Consider the following 16,356-nt stretch of genomic DNA (forward strand, 5'->3'; position numbering starts at 1 on the left):
GGCAGTGCCAAGAGCAACAAGATCAAAACATCAAAAATAAAGAGATGTTCTACAGTGGCAACCATTAACTTGTTCGCATGTACTGCAGTGTTTTGGAGTAATGGGCACCTGCTGCCAGGTTCTGAGGCTAGGGGATTTTTATTCGTTCAGCAATTCAAGCTACTGTCAGGTCTGCTTGTGCTAAAAATTACAAATTAACTGATGCACATGAATTGTGCAAATTAAGCACATTTATATATACTTGCTCGTTTGAATTCAAATTATTCAAGTTAGGTTCTTTTAGCCACTGAGAGAGTGCAGAATAAAGAAAGGTCACAGACTTGACACCCACTCAGTCACCCTGTGGCATAGTCAGAAGAGCAAGGGGGAAAATGTTTTTTTTTAAAAAATGTGAAAGCTCAGGAACTGTTTTGATGCAATTGCAGCAGCAAAGAAATAAACATTGATAGGTCGTTTAACTGATACTTGGTGAAAAGCTCAGTTTTCCATCTCTCACCTTGTAAAACATGTCTCCTTCCTCCATCAACTTGCTCAACAGGATGACCATGATGTCTGGCTTGGAGGTGGCCATCGCCCAGGTTGCTGGACCTGTAGTGTACAGGATGCATGATGGGTAAAAAACTCATACAATGCAAAAGGTGGTAAGGGAGGAAAGCTAAGGTGGATAAACATCCTGGGGGGGGGGGGAGAGAAATTTCTGCTGGAGAGAACAACTTGGAGCAGCCATCCCAAGGAGCGTGGGGTTCTCACAAGAATGCTTCAAACTAAAAACCCCTTTCCCTTGCAATCTTTTCTTTCAGCTGATTTGAAATGATTCGCAAATGTTGGAGAAGAAGGCATCAATATCCACCAATTAGCATTGGTGGGAAGTAAAGACAGTTACGTTCTGGAAAATGTGATTAGTGGAGAAATCAAAGGGTTTAACAAACAATATAGATCAATTCATGTAAACTTTAAATATGGTATGCTACAGCAACCTGGATGTATCTGGGGCTGAAAGTTTATTTGTGGTATATTTGTGAACAGAGTTTTAAAAATATTTGGTGTTTCAGAACAAGGCTCACTTCAAACAGGGCTTATACCTGCGAAGTACTTTGGATACACTCCCCTTCTATTGCAGTCCAAGAGCCCAATTCTACAGCTGTTTTATGTAGGCCTTTACAAATCCACCAAGCCTTCATGGTCTAACTTGGCAGGCTAATTGTCAAATAGGGGAGTTCTCAAAAAGCCAGAAAGGCATGGGGAAGCATTTCAGAAGGCTTTGAGTAAAAAAATAAATTGGCAGCATTTTAAAAGTGAATTAGGTCTTGAGGTCAAGTTATTCTCTGCAACAGTAAGGGGAAAAAATAATTGTTTGAAGGTGAGAAAAAATGAAAAGAGAGGGAGAGAATGCAGGCAGGCAAAACCATAGAAGAGAAAGCACAGCTGTCAGACCACCAAGCTGGATGATGACAGCAGTGATGTATACCTCGTGGTCGACTCGGTAGCGTCTGACAGCCTTTGAAGAAAAGGAGAAAACAAAAAAGTTGTAGAAGAGGGAGAAAAAATGGATGACGGTGAATTTAAAAAAAAGGAAAAAGCAGCAGTGAGAGGCAGGCAGCATAGCAGCCAAGGCACCAGCAAATTCCCTTGTGACGCGAGGGGTTGTAGGGGAGTAGAGCAGTGCAGGCAATACCCAAACCTGGAAGCATCTACAGAGCAAGGAAAGCAACAGCAGCATATCAGAACAGCAGAACCGTCGAAGTGGTGGTCATTCTCAGAGGAATAACCTCATTAAGAGGTACTCCCCCAGTTTGCCAAGAGCTAGGCAGGAGGAAAATCCAATGTTCGATTAACACAACACAGCAGCCAAAGCGCACAGGAATGTTGGCATTCTGCTGGTGAAACAGAAGCAGCATTCTTTCAAAACCGGACATGCCTTTTTCATAGGAGTGCTGCAAGTTTGCACAACCTGGGAGGAAATAGGGCTCTTGAGAGATTCACAAGGTGGGTTTTCTTTTCTTTGACTGTTCCCTACCTATCTTGGCTCCTTTCTTCAGTAGTGTGACAACAACAGAAGTATTGCGGCAACCCACTGCCCTGTCGAGGGGGCGCATCCCACTGTAATCCACATGCTCAATCATGGCACCGTGATCCACCAGGAACTGAACCTACAAATAAGCAATCAATTGAAATCAGCATCACCCTGGAAGTCATAGGCATTATGATCATGCAATTAAGTGCAGGTTTTTGACCTCAAAAGAACTGAGAGTGGGATGCTGAGCTAAAATGGCAACTATTTTTATTCCTTCACCTCATTTGACTCCTGAAGGCACTTAGGAGTTGGAATGAATCAAAAAGCCATCAGATCCAATCCCCGGCTCAAAGGTAAAACCACCCATATATGCCAACCACACACTCCAGGCCATACTGGAGAGAGCATATATGCCACACAGCAAATAGCTGCAGACTTCATTGTGTTGAAGTGCGATGTCTACTTTTGCCTGACACTATACCGTTGGGCTAAGGCCTGTTCTTTCTTTTTCTTTCAGCTCAGTACATTAGAAGCAAAACTCCCTTGGTGTGCTTTCCAAAAAAGTTGACCACTACTGTAGGATAAGATCCTCCTGGAGCAGCTGAACAAGTTATGGGTGAGTGGTACCGCTTTGGTACCTACTCACAAGTTATGGGTGAGTGGTACCTACTTGGCTGGACATTTCCAGAGGGTGATGCTTGGGGAGTGTTTTGCAGCCCCATGCAGCCTCCAATGTGGAGTTCCTCAGGGTTGAGTTTTATCTCCTATACTGTTTAACATCTATATGAAACCACTGAGTGGAGTTATCTGGAGGTTTGGAGTACGCTGTCAGCAATATGCCAACGACACACAGCTCTGCTTCCTCTTTACATCTGCAGGTGAGACCGTAGATGTGCTGGATCTTTGTCTTGCCTCGGTAATGGACTGGATGAGAGCCAACAAACTGTAGCTCCATCCAGATAAGACTGAGGCACTGTTAGTGGGCAGTTCCCTAGATGATGATGATGATGATGGTGATGATGATGATGATGATGATGATAATAATAAATAATTTATTATTTATACCCCTCATCTGGCTGGGTTTCCCAAGCCACTCTGGGCAACTTCCAACAAAACACTAAAATACAATAACCTATTAAACATTAAAAGCTTCCCTAAACAGGGCTGCCTTCAGATGTCTTCTAAAAGTTTGGTAATTATTTTTCTCTTTGACATCTGGTGGGAGGGCGTTCCACGGGGCGGGTGCCACCACCGAGAAGGCCCTCTGCCTGGTTCCCTGTAGATCAGATGGATGGGAGTTTGCCTGCTCTTGATGGGGTTACAATTCCTCCAAAAGAGTGGGTATGCAGCTTGGGGGTACTTCTGGAACCTCTGCTGTCACTTGAGGGTCAGGTGGCCTCAGTGGTGCAGAGTGCCTTCCATCTGCTTCGGCTGGTGGCCCAGCTGCACCCCTGTCTGGACAGGGCCAGACTAACTACTGTTGCCTATGCTCTGGTAACCTCAAGGTTAGATTATTCCAACGCGTTATACGTAGGGCTGCCTCTGAAGACGGTTCGGAAACTTCAGAATTTAGCGGCCATGTTGCTAAGTTTGAGCATATTACACTAATCCTGGCCCAATTACATTGGCTGCCAATTAGTTTCAAAGTGCTGGTTTTGACCTTGTTGTTGTTTGGTCATTTAGTAGTGTCTGACTCTTTGTGACCCCATGGACCAGAGCACGCCAAGCACTCCTGTCTTCCACTGCCTCCCGCAGTTTGGTCAAACTGCCTTGTTGTGGCAAAGGGGCTTGAATAACTCAGAGAGGCTATGAGCTATGCTGTGCAGGGCCACCCAAGACGGACAGGTCATAGTGGAGAGTTTTGACTAAACGTGATCCACCTGGAGCAGGAACTGGCAAGCCACTCCAGTATCCCTGCCAAGAAAACTCCATGGTTTTAACCTATAAAGCCCTAAACAGCTCAGGACCGCAATACCGCAAGGATCACGCTTCTCTATATGAACCTACTCAGACCCTCATCACCTGAGGCCCTTCTTCATGTGCCCCTTTCGTAAGGGTGGCAACATGAGAACGGGCCTTTTCTACAGTGGCTCTCCATTTGTGACATGCTCTCTCCAAGGAGGTTCAGCTGGCGTCTTCATTATACACTTTTAGGCACCAAGCGAAAATGTCCTCTTCATCAAAGCCTTTGGCTGATTAACATCTGATGCCCTTTTAAATGTGTTGTGGAGGAGGGAATCGTTGGTTTGTTTTGGTTCTCATTTTTATGATGTATTCTGTGTTTCTTATTTTGTATTTTTATGTTGTGAACTGCCCTGAGATCTACAGGTGAAGGGCAGTATACAAATGTAATTAATGAAACTAAGTTTGCCAAGGGTTTTCCAAAGCTTGACATTATCCTGAACCTCCTCTCTTGGATTTGAATTCTCCCCCCCCCCCAAAAAAAAAAGCACTTACCACTTCTGCATCACCATAGAAAGCAGCTAGATCCAACGGAGTGCGCCCATTTTTGTCGGCATGGTCTGTAGCAGCTCCACTCTCCACCAAAGCTCGTACTACTGAAAGGTGTCCCTTTAGGCAAGCCCAGCTGAGGGCAGTAAGTCCTTCTTTGTCCATTAGGGAAATGGAGGATCCTGGGGAAAAACAAAACACAGAGCAAGACTACTTAAGGGTATTTCCAAATACGCTAAACCCACCTGCAACTCACAGTGCCCCTCTTTAAGAGTTTCATTCCTGGAAGTTGTTGTTTTTTTTTTTTTCTTCCATGGAAGTGTGTGCCTTATTGAAGAGACTCTTATGTCCTCTGCAATATTCCATATACTGGCTGGGCAGGTATCTTTGGAGAAAAATTGCCAGTTTGCTGACATTTGAAGTGCTTACTTGTCAGACCATAAAGATAATACCATTTGGAAAAGAATGACGTGATAGATCTGACTCCTAGAGAGAAGAAACAAAGGATAGAGGAACACACGGCTGGTGCAATCTCTATAGGTTGTGGCCAGCCAGAATAGCAGCATGATTTTGGTCATTTATGCTGAAAGTTATTCTGCTGAGCTGAGATTTTCTGAACCTGGGGGTGGGGGTGGGGGTGGGATTGGCACCTGAACTGGGAAATCATGAGATGGGACATTTTGTTCACAAAGTTTCGACCCTGTAAAAAGTCAATCAACTAAGTAAGGCTATTCCACTGTAAATGAAACATTCGTATACAGCATCCTAATTCGGATTTGAGTCTAGCTTGCATGATTTCATCCAACGGTATGAAATTTGTGGAAAGCGAATGTCAAGGTCTGTCTTCGCAGTAATTTTGGAGTCTGCTTACACATACTTGGGTTTAATCTCAACACGACTCCAAACTAACCTTGTGCTAGTAAGAACTCTACAGTGCCCAAATGCCCTTCCGAAGCTGCCATCATCAAAGGAGTCCGGCCTTGTTTATCTGCCATGTTAACATCTGCACCATGGGTGAGCAAGAGATCAACAATCTGAAAGCATACAAAGCAAGGATGCATTGAGTACAAATTGTGCAGAGTTTGAGAGCCATGAAAAAAATGCATAAGCCCCTATGCTCTGTACTCACGACAAGTTTCAGTTTGCAATTAAAATGTCACTATGCTACACCTACTTCAGTCTAGTACTTTCAAAATCTTCCACCTCCAAACATTCCTCATATATCCACTGGATTTACATTTAAGAAATACTTTTATTTAAAATGGATGTGAAGTTTTCAGAATGTTCTGCACATCCTTCCTCTAGATAAGGGGTGAAGAATCCTTTTCAACCCAACATATTCACACTCACAACCGCACCTGCTTCACACCCTATTCACAGAAATGCCTCTCTTTACACATTTGCTCCTCATTCACACACACAGTGACTATACATTATGTTATTTTTACTGCTGGGGAAGGGGAAGGGGAGGCCAGTTGGGATTTTCAAATAGCAACATTCAAATGTTTTGGGCTTCCTTGGAAAATAGGTTCTGTGGCTCTGCCCAGCTTTGGCTCACCCTCAGCACACCTTGAAAGGACACCTGTGCAGCCTGAATGCTCTTCCTCGGGGTGGGGTGGGGCACCTCCAAAGTGATCCATGTTTTCATCACCTACTTACTGGAGCAAGTTGTCTCTCTAGAGCCCCTCCCTGTAAAAGGTCCCCCGCCATTTCCCTCCAGAGAGACAGCATACAACAGTAGACGTACAGACTTGTTTAAATCTGCTCACCCCAAATTATTGGAGGTTGCACAGGGAAAGCTCAGAGAAAAAGAGAGTAAGAGAGAGAGAGAGAGAGAGAGAGAGAGAGAGATTGCCAAGGCGCTCAAGCAAGGCATCATGTGTACAACTGCACCATGGATGAGAATGGAGAAAGAGGGAAAACTGCAGAGAGAGTGGAGAAATAGAGAAAGACATAGCAGCATATTCCATAGCATCATATTCCATGTTGATTCTCAATGGAGGCTGCTAAGTGAGTTTCTGGAAGCAGAACAGAGTTGGTGAGAGGGTGGGAGAACACATTAAGAGTTCACAGGGGCTGCACCCAGCCCATGGGATGGAAGTTCCCCACCAATGGTATAAGCTAATGTATGGTACAGGCTACTAAGGTACACTCTCGGGTAGATTCTAGGTGATTTGAGCTCCCACCTGCTGCCTCCATGTCATTTACCATGAGCAGTGGCGTAGCGTGGGTTGTCAGCACCCGGGGCAAGGCAAGTAATTTGCGCCCCCTAACCCGTGGATTTGCGCCCCCTAACCCGTGGATTTGCGCCCCCTAACCCTAACGCCCAGATGTTGCGCCCGGTGCGGCCGGCCCCCCCTACACCCCCCATGCTACGCCACTGACCATGAGCTATCTGGTCCCTCTCATAATGTATGTTTTCTTTATCTATATCTGTGCATGCTGGGCTGTCTTGGAATAACTCTGCTGCAAAAACACTGGCAACCCCCTAGTTCTAAATTAATGCAGTGACCATCTGAGTTACCAACCGTCATACCAACCAGAAAACACAATGCCAACCAGGGAACACACTTATTTATCAAATATTAGGTGGGAACAGACTGGAATCGTGGACTGCTAAAAGGCATGTAGGGACATTATTGAGGTGTGTGGGAGAAGCCAAAAGGGCTACACGGAAGATAAAGAGTGAATTGCCTATCCTGGAATAGGCTAATGGGGCTTTCTACATGTACAAAAAATTGCTTACATTTGAATTGGAACATTTGACACCTTTGGGGTAAAACATGTTCCTTCCAGCACAATAAATCTCCACCAGCATTTGTGAACCATAAGGTTTCATCTAATTAGAGTTAGGCACTGTTTACATGTGAATCACACACATTTAAAGGAGGGAGGAAGAGCATTTGGTATGAAATGCTCTCTTTGTCAGTACGTCAAAGCAATCTCCTTTCCTTCTGCATTCCTATGAATGCCGCAGTTATTGGTTCCCTTGCTCCCTGTTTTGCATCTTGCATTCCTGAAGAACTCACATACATCTAAAAGCCTCCGTAATTAAAATACAGAAAACTTCAGACAGACACCTATCTATTTTTTAAGATGCTGTGGCAACACCAAGGTATTGAAAATAGATTAGCGATCCTCCCAGGACTTCACCATAGGGAGACACATGTTGAAACCTCTCTCACGTTGTTGAGGATATCCCACCAAAAGGCCCATGTGATGTACCGTATTTTTTGCTCTATAAGACTCGCTTTTACCCTCCTAAAAAGGGGAAATGTGTGTGCATCTTATGGAGCGAATGCAGGCTGCGCAGCTATCCCAGAAGCCAGAACAGCAAGAGGGATTGCTGCTTTCACTGCGCAGCGATCCCTCTTGCTGTTCTGGCTTCTGAGATTCAGAATATTTTTTTTCTTGTTTTCCTCCTCCAAAAACTAGGAGCGTCTTGTGGTCTGGTGCGTCTTATAGAGCGAAAAATGCGGTAGATGATACAGGAAGCAGCTCCGAAAATCCAAGCTGTATACATACTTGTTACCTTAATAGGAGAAGGACCGGCAGCTTTTTCCTCCCTCCCACTCCCCTTACCTGCCAATGGCCTTGTCTAACAGCACTGAATAAGGGAACGACTCCCCGCCGGTTGGGCTGGGCTACAGCTGCTCCCTGCTCCAGAAGCAGACGGCAAACATCCAGCTTGCCTCGTCCGGCTGCAGCAGTCAGGGCTGGAAGAGAGAAAAGACCAATCAGAATAAAAGAAAGTCTGCCGCTGCTGCTGCTGCATGACTTCCAGCCATGGTATGCACCTAAGTGCTGTGCGATGGCTAAAGTGGAAATAATCCCTGCCTACAGGCTTCCTTCTTTTTTTAAAAAAAGAACATGATAAAAGGATTGTGGTCCAAAAATAAAAAAGGCTTTAGGTTACAATTTCCAAGATTCGCCCAAGAGATAAAGGGTAGCATAGACCTGGAAAGATTTTAGCCCTCTTCGGGCATTATCCAGTGGCCAAGGGAACGAACACACTAATTCCACCTCCTGCTACCATTCCATGTTGGAGGGTAATATCCGGAAGCAGGGAGGCTCCTCTCCCCCATGCATTTCCCCAGTTTCTAAAATGTTGAAATGAAATTACTTGGCTCTTGTAAGAATGTTTAAAGAATTAGGTAAAAAGGTAATGGTTATGAGAAGCTGGTAAAAATAAGATTTAAGTTTTAAGGTTTTTTATAAGATAAGATGAAAATAGAGCAAGGTAAGGTAATGACAGAATATTATGAATTATGGAAAGCATTTGCTGTGACAATTATTAATCAAGATACAAGAGATGGGAGGAGGAGGAGGTCATGGAAAGAAGGTAATGAAAGTGGAGAATTTGAAAATGATGGTTTTATTTTTTATTTTTTTGTCTTTTTTCTCTGTAATTTTGTCTTTTTTTCTTTGTAATTTTTAAAATTCTTTTTTCAATAAATATCATTATAAAAAAAATAAAAAAAATGTGTGGGTAGCCTCTATGAACACAGAAAACTCCCCAATTCAGAAGATCATCCTTCAACTGGGGACAGGATGGAGTTAGCGTGCTCACTCCCACGGCTTCCCTTCACATGCTTAACTGACTAGAAAACACATTAAATGGGGTTGTTGTTCTTTAATCTGCATCATTCATGGTAATTGCTATATGTTAAGTAACAAGAGACGAGGAAAGACTGACGTTCAATTCTCCACATCCAGGTTATCAGAGAGAATACTTTGTTTGGGGTAGCAACCCCTACCCTGTACATAGATCTACACACATATTTATTGCTATTATTATTATTATTATTATTATTATTATTATTATTATTATTATTACAAAGTAAATTTCCCATCAGGCTGCATCTTCAGTAGCCAGGTGTGCAGGACCGCTGGCAGTACAGAGCACGGTAATTCTCCAGGGCACACAGGGCCAGCCCAAGACATTTTGACACCTGAGGCAAACCACAAAATGGCACCCCACCCCTTACCCCAACCGGCCAGGGAAGAATGGATGGATGAAGGGGACGGGAGATGGATATCTACATCAGGAACATGGGTGGGAGGAGGAGACCAGCATTACCTCCTATTCTCTAAAGGCCACTGCAGAGGCAGCACTGGGGGGCAGGGGCTGCAAGGGAGGCGGAAGATCCAGCCTCAGCCTCCAATGAGTGGGCAACAGCTGCTGTCGCCATCGAGGCAGCAGCAGAGGGTGAGACATTCCTTGCAGGCTGCATCCATTGTCCCCGGGGATCCTGCCTCACCTTGCCTCATAGGTGGGCCAGCCCTGGTTCCAAAGGATTAGAGAGGGAAATTCTGTCTGCATGGGGGTGGGTGAATACATTTTAAATTTTTGAACTGCTACATTTCTCATGGTATTACATATTAAGTAATAATCCCAAATCAACCTATTATGTTCCCCATATTCAAATTTATGTACAATTGGCAGACTTTTCTGTCTAGTGTGTTAACCATATAGAACAGTACAATTACATGGGTCATCTGTTCATATGTGCACCACGTGAATAGCATTAACATTTTCTCACGTGAATTAGGACTGAACTAAATTAGGCATGCTGGATGTGTTTCTAAAATTATTGGGCTGAGCACAAAGAACTTCAATTTCAACTGAAACTGAACCAAAGCACTGAATGATTTGACTCCCTGGTCCCCAAAATGCAATTTGGACAGATGCTTTTAAGAAGACAAAACAAAACCCTGCATTTTCATCTGCAATACTTTTGAGAGTGCACCAGGGAAAAGCCTGTGATGCAACCATCAAACAGACACGATTCCATCTAAATGCAAACTCGGGTCCTTTCTTAGGTCAAGGCAAAGCCCACAGACAGCAAAAGCCTTTTCTGTACAACCAAGCGATCATTCATTCTCAAGACTTCAAGAGTTTTGTGTAACATGGAAGTGCCTTGTGCCTGGCATAATGTACTGTCTGGGTTAGAGGAGACACTTTCACCCTGAAAAACAGACGAAAGCACTTTTTGAAGTTGCTCTTTCCCAGACTGACACAATAAACTGCCGGCAAAGCAATTTCTTTCCCAACCACCATCTCGCCCTCCCATTCTCCAGCAGACCAAGTCCTTTGTCTTGTGCTGCTTAAATTTGCCTCTTTGAATATTCTGGCCTGGCTTCTCTCTCTGCTATTTGAAGCATTCACACCAATCCTCTCTCCATGCAAATGAACATTTTCTGTAAAATAACCCTGATCCAGATCTCTCAGAAGTTCATTGAGATAGGTGAATCTGCTAGCTGTGCAAAATGAACCTATTTTAAATTAGTAATTAGAAGCCATGAAGCAACTGTCTTCTATAATGCCACATTTCTCTGCCAAAAATAAGGAGGCACCTGCTGTAGTGGATTATCAGGATGTTCTTTTGAGTATCCAGCCCAGCACTGTTCAGAGATAAGTAAGAGCACACACTGACCTAGTTCACACATAACGCTAAACCGAACTATGGTTCAGGGCAAATGGCCACTGTGCTCGTTCCTCAGTCCTGCTGTTGCTACACGACCCAGAACTAAACCATGGTTTGGCTTAGCTCTAAATCTGAACCATGACCTGTAACCAAGGTCTGATCCTGATTTACACACACACACACACACACACACCCCGGTAATGTGGGAGCAGCAGGACTGGGGAGTAGGGCACCATCTGTGATATTTACTTCAGAAACTCACGTAATAAATGCTAATTCAAGGGCTGACTTTTGTTATCATGTTAGCATCCCTGGGTTAGGATGCAACTTAGCAGCACAGTTTGAAGACAACATGATAATGAAAATAAGCAAGGCAGCCAATTTACCACAAGCATGCAAAATGTACAACAGAGTATAACTTCTGCAGGAATAGGAGTTATAGTGGTTCATCTTATTTTTTATTTCAATTTATATGCCTTTAATTACAATAGTCTCTAAGTGGTGCTCAAGGAATACAATACAATGAAATAAAAATAAGATAAGACCATACAATGAGAATTCCGTTAAAATGGGATGGACAGTTCTGAATGGGATCACACTCCCTCTGAAAGGCAGGTTCGCAGCTTGGGGGTACTCATTGATCTGTGTTTTTCATTAGAGGCCCATGTCAACTCACTGACTTGTATGAGCTTTGGCTGAAATGCCAGTTGCGACCATTCTTGGCCTGAGAAGGTCTGGCCGCAGAGGTCCATGCACTGGTAACCTTAAGGGGCTCAATTACTGTAATACACTTTACGTGGGGCTGCCCCTTGCATCTGGTCCTGAAGCGGCAACTAGGGCAGAACGCAGTGGCAGGTCCACTTCAGAGGAGCAGGTCACTTGCAACATGTTACTCCTCTGCTAAGAGAGCCGCACTGGCTGCCAATTCACTACCAAGACAGGTTCAAGGTTCCTGTGTTACCGTATTTTTCGCTCTATAGGACGCACCCGACCATAGGACGCACCTTGTTTTAGAGGGGGAGAACAAGAAAAAAAATTCTCCCCCTCTCTGCGCAGCGCCCCTTCAGCGAAGCGGCAGGAGAAACGGAGCCCCTTCCATTTCTCCTCCCGCTTCGCTGAAGGGGCATTGCGCAGAGAGGGAAAGCTGTGCAGCACCTCTCCAGCAAAGTGAAGCTAGGAGAGCAAGAGGGATCGGTGTGCACCGATCCCTCTGGCTCTCCTGGCTTCAGCGAAGCAACCCAAAGCCTCCGGCTTCAGGCTTCAGGAGGCTTTAGGCAGCTATCCCTGAAACCAGGAGTCTTGCTCTTCTGGCTTCAGCAAAAGGAACCCGAAGCCTCTGGAGTGCAGCGGGACTTGCCGCTGTGCTCCGGAGGCTTCAGGCGGCTATCCCTGAAGCCTCTGTGCGCACCGACCCCTCACGCTCTCCAGGCTTCAGCGAAAGCAACACAAAGCCTCCGGAGCACGGAGGGAACTCTCCCTCTGCGCTTCAGAGGCTTCACGTTGCTTATGGAGGCTCCATAAGACGCACACACATTTCCCCTTAATTTTTGGAGGGGGAAAGTGCGTCTTATACAGCGAAAAATTCCTGACTCCATATTTTCCAGCATGATCACTGGCACCCTCTGATGGGCCACTTCAGCTGGATTTTACTAGAGACTGAGCTGGTAGAGGTTCAGCAAGAATTGTCCCTGCCTTCTTTTAGACATCTCCTGAAAATTGTGTTATTCAGACAAGCTGCTGAGAGGTGAATTTCTTTTAGCAAGCAGTATTTATTAATTGATGTTTTTACTGCTCTTACTGGGATGTCACGTTCTTATGCATATTGCCTTGCTGTAATTTTATTCATGTGCGGCCTATAAATATTGAAAAAAATAAAATATTTATAAGCTTTTCCTCCTTAAACTCAGAAGGAACAACCGATACTCAACATCCTGAAAATTAAGGGACAGAGGTTTATGTTGGCACTGTTGTGAATTTCCCAGAGGATAACCAATCTCTTTCAGCACATCACACATGTATACAACGGATGCAAGGGGAGCCACAAACAGTCTACAGAATTTACCTGTCTCTCCCCAGAGACTGTCAAAGCTGTTGATCTGTGCTCGTTCTACCTCCTCCTCATCTTTTTCTGGAAGATCAAGCAGGTAGGAGACAATCTAAAAACAAAGAAATCTGTCAGTTTCTGAACTCTCTGCATGTCTAAAAATATGCTGCTGATAATCTGAAGCTGTAACTGCTTTGAACAAAACAAATGGAAACAGAGTGAACAAATTCCCTATCAGGCACTTTCCCAGGCACAAAGGAAATATACTCCCCAGCCCCATTAAAATAATTATCTGCCTTTACAACAAAAACACACACCGTCACCCCCACCATAATCTATTTATTTATTTGGAAACACCTTTAGAAGATAGCACACAGTATCAGGACATAAATCTTAAACGGTATCCAACTAAACAAACAAGTCACAATGGTTTGTTTTTGTTTTTTTTAAAAAATACACTTAATAACCTTAAAAAACCCCGCAAGGGAAGATTCATGAGGAACCTGATGTACTAAAGGGGTCCACTATACACCCAAAATTCTAGCCTACATTCAACGATTGTTAGTACCGTATTTATCCGAACCAAACGCTCCCCTTTTTTGGCCAAATTGCGTTGCGAAAATTAAGGTGCGCATTAGATTTGACGGCACATTTACATTCACCAGCAAATACTTTTTTTTGTTTCAAGGTTTTGAAAATTGAGGTGCGCATTAGATTCGATGGCGCGTTAGACTCGAGTAAATACAGTATACTAACTGTGCCATCAGTTATCCATGTGTGAACATCCAGACTAATTACTGGATATTATATTAAGAGTGTATAATGTTTCCGTCTGACTTTGAAACTTCTTAGACCTGAGCTAGTTCTGTACAGGACAACTATGTTTTCCTTTGACCTTTGAAGCCCTAGAAGGTTGGCTGTGAGGGAAAGTGGCCTTTGGGCTGAAAGAAGTTCCCCACCCTCTACCCCAGCTAATGAGACAACACAGTCCTTACGGACTGCCTGTTCCCACTTAAGCCTGCCTGATAACATTTCCCCAGGTGCATCAGAGGTTAAATGTGTGGTTATTGCACCATGATGGCTATGGTTTGCCTCCACAGTTGGAGGCAGCAATGGTAAGGGAGAGTGCTCTGACGCTCATGTTCTACCTGGTTGGCCACTGTGAGCCTAGGATGCTGGATTAGATGGGCTATTCACCTGATCCAGCGTACTACAGTGGTACCTCGGGTTAAGTACTTAATTCATTCCGGAGGTCTGTTCTTAACCTGAAACTGTTCTTAACCTGAAGCACCACTTTAGCTAATGGGGCCTCCTGCTGCTGCTGCGCCGCCGGAGCACGATTTCTGTTCTCATCCTGAAGCAAAGCTCTTAACCCGAGGTGCTATTTCTGGGTTAGCGGAGTCTGTAACCTGAAGCGTATGTAACCCAAGGTACCACTGTATTCTTATGCTCTCATGTACCTAAGAGAAGACTTTTTCTGTGGTTGCACCCTGTCTATGGAACTTGAGCCCACAGAAGAGCCACGTTAATTTTCTTTTAGATACTAGGCGAATTCTATCCTACTTATTCAGGCTTTTCGTATTTTGTTCGTTTCCTTGTTCTATTTCGCATTAATTTCTCCCGGTCATTGTTTCTATATGGTATGGGCTGCTGGAATTGCTTCAGTTTGCATAATTTGCCTGAAATGTTTTATCTGCAATTTACTGGTATACCTTAATTTTTATTTTCTATCATTTCTTGCTTTCTTGCAGTTTTTTTATGCTGCTTAATGATTTGTTGTTAGCCACCTTGTATGTCATTTCTAGTACAGGAGAGGCAAGCAAATTATTTTAAACAACAAGAAGTCAGTAGATTGTCCACAGCTTTTGGCTGCAGAGCTATAGGTGTGGTGACTTCCCTCAAGCCACTTGACGGTCAGAAAGGTTCGCTGCATGCAAAGGCGTACCTAGGCTCCCGTAGCAACTGCATAACCCTCCCTCGTACTTCAAGCTTTAAAAACAGTTACTCAGTATTTTGCCCTAACACAAAGGCCGCTTGGCCAGTGAGGATTCAACAAGGCTGAGCGACAACTTACCTCGGTGAATCCCATGCTGGCAGCCGCGATCAGTGCCTGCTGGATGGCTTGACTCTTTTTAAACACTCCCTGCTGTTGCCCAGCAATTGTCCAGTCGCACTGGATTAAAAACTTGACAACTTCCAGGTGGCCTCTGAGAGCTGCATGAACCAGTGCACACTGACCGTTCTTGTCCAAGTGATCCACCTTTTCAAGAAAAGGAAAAAATGGCTGATTAAAATTTAACTGCTGTGTGCTTCAGTTCCTACTTTTCTAACACTGCCACATTCACATGGGAAATATTCTCCATGTTTCTCTGGCCATATATGCAGAGCTAGCCAGTTTTGTAATGACAACTGTATTCTGTGTCCACAAGTACGTTATTCACACGTAGCACAAACCACTCTCACAGATTTCATCTGCAAGGAGCAATGACATTTAAAATGGAGTTTAGAATATAAACTCAGGACAAATCGTGCAACACACAATTGCTATGTGCACCGGCAGTGATCTGCAAACCTCTTTGCTACATTCCCCCATTTGGTAAAATCTACCAAGTCCCACTCCAATAAGCAAAGTTGGTCTGAAGAAATCTATTGTTTACATCTAATTCGGGAATTAGATGCCATTCTGTCTTGTTACTGAATGACAGTGTTTGCTTCTAGAGAGCTACATGTGGTTTTCAGTGAACGCTGTTACTTTTGGGAAACACAAATGTTCACTGAAAACCACAGTAGCTCTCTAGAAGCAAACACTGTCATTCGGCAACAAGACAGAATGACATAGTGATCTTATAGAGCACAAATGTCACCTAAAGCATTGAGCTGGTTAGTGAGACAGCGTAAAATTGTAGGCTCCTGGAGAGGTGTTGGTTCCTGGATGTTTTCTGAGGTTAGCCAAAATGGACCTTACTAGAAGCGAATAATCTGCCAAAGACTATTGTTGTTGTTCTGGTTTATATTTATGTATTATGTTATAGTTATATTCTTACAGAGTGAGCAAAAACAACTCACATTAAAAACAACAAAACCTCCTAAAAACAGAGCTATACAATTAGAAGGTGGGATGAACAAATCCTGCCCCATTAAAAAAAGGCCACAATGCCCCCCCCTCAATTTAAGGGCCAAAAGCCCAGGTAAAGAGAAAAGTCCCTTCAGGAACTTTTACAACATTAAGGAGCCTGAAAGAGTTAATCTTAACCTAAAATGAAAACAAGTTTCTAGCCATCTTTATTATGAAGACAGGTATGACAATTAAAAAGACATGTTCCTGAACAAATAGTTAAATCATATCCCTAATCCATGTTACATTAAAGTTCCCGGTTTTGCCAGGATATGTTTCATGATGTATTAGATTCTGGAATACC

General features: G+C 43.9%; 1 protein-coding gene across 1 annotated transcript in view; it reads right to left on the reverse strand.

Moving 5' to 3' along the window:
* TANC2 (tetratricopeptide repeat, ankyrin repeat and coiled-coil containing 2) overlaps positions 1-16,356 on the reverse strand; it is a 190,794-nt gene that overhangs the window by 13,450 nt on the left and 160,988 nt on the right. The window contains exons 19-25 of the mRNA XM_082194652.1: positions 15,012-15,197; positions 12,956-13,049; positions 8,048-8,181; positions 5,376-5,499; positions 4,472-4,647; positions 2,018-2,150; positions 497-588 (exon numbers count right to left, since the gene is read on the reverse strand). Of these exons, the coding sequence (XP_082050778.1) occupies positions 497-588; positions 2,018-2,150; positions 4,472-4,647; positions 5,376-5,499; positions 8,048-8,181; positions 12,956-13,049; positions 15,012-15,197 (939 nt within the window). The remainder of the gene's footprint in view (positions 1-496; positions 589-2,017; positions 2,151-4,471; positions 4,648-5,375; positions 5,500-8,047; positions 8,182-12,955; positions 13,050-15,011; positions 15,198-16,356) is intronic.

The sequence above is a fragment of the Podarcis vaucheri genome (genome assembly GCF_965113315.1).
Source record: "Podarcis vaucheri genome assembly, chromosome: 13".
Lineage (NCBI taxonomy): Eukaryota > Metazoa > Chordata > Lepidosauria > Squamata > Lacertidae > Podarcis > Podarcis vaucheri.